General features: G+C 45.9%; 1 protein-coding gene across 2 annotated transcripts in view; it reads right to left on the reverse strand.

The window, feature by feature from the left end:
- Positions 1 to 349: 349 nt before the first annotated feature.
- Positions 350 to 3,765, reverse strand: part of LOC126994336 (uncharacterized) — a 24,568-nt gene continuing 21,152 nt past the window's right edge. For both annotated transcript variants that reach the window (XM_050853670.1, XM_050853668.1), the window contains exons 12-15: positions 2,828 to 3,765; positions 2,444 to 2,601; positions 793 to 1,418; positions 350 to 647 (exon numbers count right to left, since the gene is read on the reverse strand). The exon at positions 2,828 to 3,765 is cut by the window's right edge and continues 64 nt beyond it. In XM_050853670.1, coding sequence (XP_050709627.1) covers positions 551 to 647; positions 793 to 1,418; positions 2,444 to 2,601; positions 2,828 to 3,765 — 1,819 coding nt within the window. In that variant the 3' untranslated portion in view covers positions 350 to 550. The remainder of the gene's footprint in view (positions 648 to 792; positions 1,419 to 2,443; positions 2,602 to 2,827) is intronic.

The following is a 3,765-nucleotide window of genomic DNA, read 5'->3' on the forward strand; positions in this document are numbered from 1 at the left end:
GATATTTTCCTTCCCTTCTCCGTTTTCTTTCTTGTCTATGTTGATTCCGTTTTCTCCGGCGTCATAGGTTTCCCATTTTCTATAGATATGAAGCAAGTTGCCTCGTTTTCTTTGCATAACGTTCAAAGTTTCGCCCCGGCTTTGTTTCAATTTTTCCATCCTTTCTTGTTTTGCATATATATTGTCTTCTTCTTCTTCTTCTTCTTCTTCTTCTTCTTCTTCTTGTTTTCGTCTTCTGCCTCTTCTTCTTCTTCTTCTTCTTCTTCTTCTTCTTCTTTTCGTCTTCTGCTTCTTCTTCTTCTTCTTCTTCTTCTTGTATTTTGTTTTCGTCTTCTACTTCTTCTTCTTCTTCTTCTTCTTCTTCTTCTTCTTCTTCTTCTTCTTCTTTTCGTCTTCTGCCTCTTCTTCTTTTTGTTGGTCTTGTTCTTAATTTTGTTTTTCTTCTTCGTTTTCATCTTCTTCTTTTTCTTCTTCTTCTTCTTGTATTTTGTTTTCGTCTTCTTCTTCTTCTTCTTCTTCTTCTTCTTCTTTTCCTCGTTGTAATTCTTCTTTATCTTCGCTTTTTCTCATTTTTATTATGATCTTCTTCTTCTTCTTCTTCTTCTTCTTCTTCTTCTTCTTCTTTCTCTTCTTCCTTACGTCCCTTTCTGAAAATTATATCAAAATCATCAATATCTCCTCCTCTTCCTCCTCCTCTTCTTCTTCCTCATCCTCTCTCTCTCTCTTCTTCTTTTTATTAATATCATTATTATTTTATTTCATCTACTTTTGTTTGTTTGTTTGTTTGTTTACCTTACACGGAGCTTTCGTGGGTGTCCTGCCCGTGGTGGGGAGGAGGAGGTGGGAGGAGGTGGGGGAGGGGGGAGGAGGAGGAGGAGGAAGAGGGGGAGGAGGAGTGATGGAGGGGAAGATTGCAGGGACGAGGAGGAGGAGGAAGACAGGAAGAAGAGGAAGAGGATTGGAATGGGTACCGAGGAAGAGAGGAGGAGGAGGAGGAGGAGGAGGGGGTGGTTGTGGGGGGTAGGGGAGGGGGCGTATCCTCCCCCACTATACACCAAATCAGGCCGCCCTCCCCTCACCCCCCCATTCCCCATTTTCCCCAAACTCCCCATTCTGTTAATAGAGGGGTAAAAGGGGTGGGGAGGGGGGTGGGAGGGGTGGGGGTGGCGGCTGGGGTGAGGGAGGGAGAGAGGAAGAGAAGAGGAGGAGGAGGAGGAAGAGGAGGGGGGGAGGAGGGGGAGGGGGAGGGTCTGGTGGTGGTTGTTTTGGTAGTAGAGATTGTAGTGGTGGTAGAGCTCTCCTCCTCCTCCTCCTCCTCCTCCTCCTCCTCCTCCTCCTCCTCCTCCTATTCCTCCTTCGTCGGTGGTGGAGGTAAAGGGAGGAGGGGGGAGGAGGGAGTCAGTCTCCTCCTCTGCTACCTGGAGGAAAGAATGAAAATGGAGAGGTAAATTATGGAGAGAGAGAGAGAGAGAGAGAGAGAGAGAGAGAGAGAGAGAGAGAGAGAGAGAGAGAGAGAGAGAGAGAGAGAGAGAGAGAGAGAGAGAGAGATTTTTTTATTTTTATTTTATTTTTTTTTTTTTTTGTTGATTTTTTTTTTTTATTTTATCTCTCTCTCTCTCTCTCTCACCTGTGTAGACCTTGAGAGAGAGAGAGAGAGAGAGAGAGAGAGAGAGAGAGAGAGAGAGAGAGAGAGAGAGAGAGAGAGAGAGAGAGAGAGAGAGAGAGAGAGAGAGAGAGAGAGAGAGAGAGAGAGAGAGAGAGAGAGAGTGAAAGGAAAGAAAAAGAAAGGAAAGAAAAAGAAAGGAAAATAGAACGAAAGCGAATATGGAAAAGAGGAAAAGAGAGAGAGAGAGAGAGAGAGAGAGAGAGAGAGAGAGAGAGAGAGAGAGAGAGAGAGAGAGAGAGAGAGAGAGAGAGAGAGAGAGAGAGAGAGAGAGAGAGAGAGAGAGAAGAAGAAAACAGAAAAAGAAATGAATGAAAAGAGAAAAAAATAATGAAAATGGAAAAAAAAGAAAATTATAAAAAAATAAGAAAAAATTAAGAAGACAAAAAGAAAAGAAAAGAAGACGAAATAAAAGAAGAAAAAAAGAAAAAGAGCTAATCACTGGACCCTCTAACGACAGCTAACCGCGCGCTGCCAACACCCTCTGGTCGGAGTGCTCAAAAAATGTGAAAATATGCAATTAAGTCTGGGGCGAGGTCCTGTCCTGCTTCACCTCTCAAAACTTATGCCAGTGGAAGGCTTACTTTATGTTTGACCTCGGTGACCTTGACCTTTGACCTTTGACCTCGATAATTGAACCTGTCCTGTGTGGAGCCATTTGTAGTCCACCTATCAAGTTTCAACATCCTAGCTGTAATGATTCAAAAGTTATCGCGTTACAGAAAAAAAAAATTACACAGCTGAAAACAATACCTGGCAAAAACAACAACAACAACTTACCGAGGTCATCAGCAGGGAGCCCGGTCTGCTGATGTAGATATTTCCGACCTGCTGACAACTGCTACTCCCGCCCTTGTTGTTGTTGTTGTTTTTGCTGTTGTTGTTGTTGTTGCACAGATATTCTTCTTGTATCTGTCTGTTTGTTAGTTCGGTCATATCTGTGGGCGATAGTAGTAGTAGTAGTAGTAGTAGTAGTAGAAGTAGTAGTAGTAGTAGTAGAGTCAGCACGGTACGGCATATTCTAGTAAAGGTCCAACTACCACTCCTACTACTACTACTACTACTACTACTACTACTACTACTACTACTACTACTACTACTACTACTACTACTACTACTATCATCATCATCAATATCAACACACAAACACACACACTAACATACCTGGTCTTACTCTCGTCACATCGGGGTCTTGCGAGAGAGAAGGAGAGAGAAGTGGTGGAGTGGAGTGGAGGGGGAGGGCGGTGGAGGAGGTGGAAGAAGTAGGAGGAGGGAGTGGAGTGGGTGGAGGATCATACAACCCTTTCTCATGGGCGTGCGTGTGTGTATGTGTGTGTGCGTGTGTGTGTGCGTGTAACTTCCTAGCTCTGACAATCAAAATCCCCATGAGAGAGCATAGCAAAATCGCAGCTAGTAGGCCTAAACCAGCGCCTACTAGCGGGGAGAAGACTACTAGCTGGGGGTGGGAATCATTATCACCCACGCCAGCTAGCACACCCACGCCTACACCCACGCCCGCGCCCTCCTGACTCAATCTCTTTTCAGCCACGTCAATTGGTGTTAGGTGTTCCAAAATGGTCGGTCTGGCTAGGCCCTGCGCGTTTTCGGCTACAACTGCTAACTGGTATAACTGCCCTGGTTGTAGTCCTGTCACTGTGAACTGCGGGGCTGCCTGGTGACGTAGAGACGCTAGCGGGGGCGTATTTAGGATTGGGTTGTAGTATGGATGGATGGAACTTGACATGGTGTTCGATCCCCCGTTTGGAGTGTTGGAACCTGAATAGTGGGATCGAGAGCGTCCTGTTTGTGTGTTCGTGTTGTGAAGTTCGGTTTTTGGATCTGAGTCCGTGTTCGGGTCTGCAAAGTGGGTTCGTGATCCTTCATATGGAGTGTTGGAACCTCCATATTGGGTGTTAGATTCCCCATACTGACTGATCCCTTCAAACTGTCCACTCCCCTTTTGTGAGCTACCGGATCCCCTATTCCCTGATCCACCTATGAGATCCGATCCTCCTCCACTTCCACCTGCGCGCACCTCCAATGAGAAGGTTTGCTGCAGGCCGCCACCCCAGCCCGCGGTACACGCCACCACCACCACCGCC

This window comes from Eriocheir sinensis, unplaced genomic scaffold (assembly GCF_024679095.1).
Source record: "Eriocheir sinensis breed Jianghai 21 unplaced genomic scaffold, ASM2467909v1 Scaffold776, whole genome shotgun sequence".
NCBI classification, from domain to species: domain Eukaryota; kingdom Metazoa; phylum Arthropoda; class Malacostraca; order Decapoda; family Varunidae; genus Eriocheir; species Eriocheir sinensis.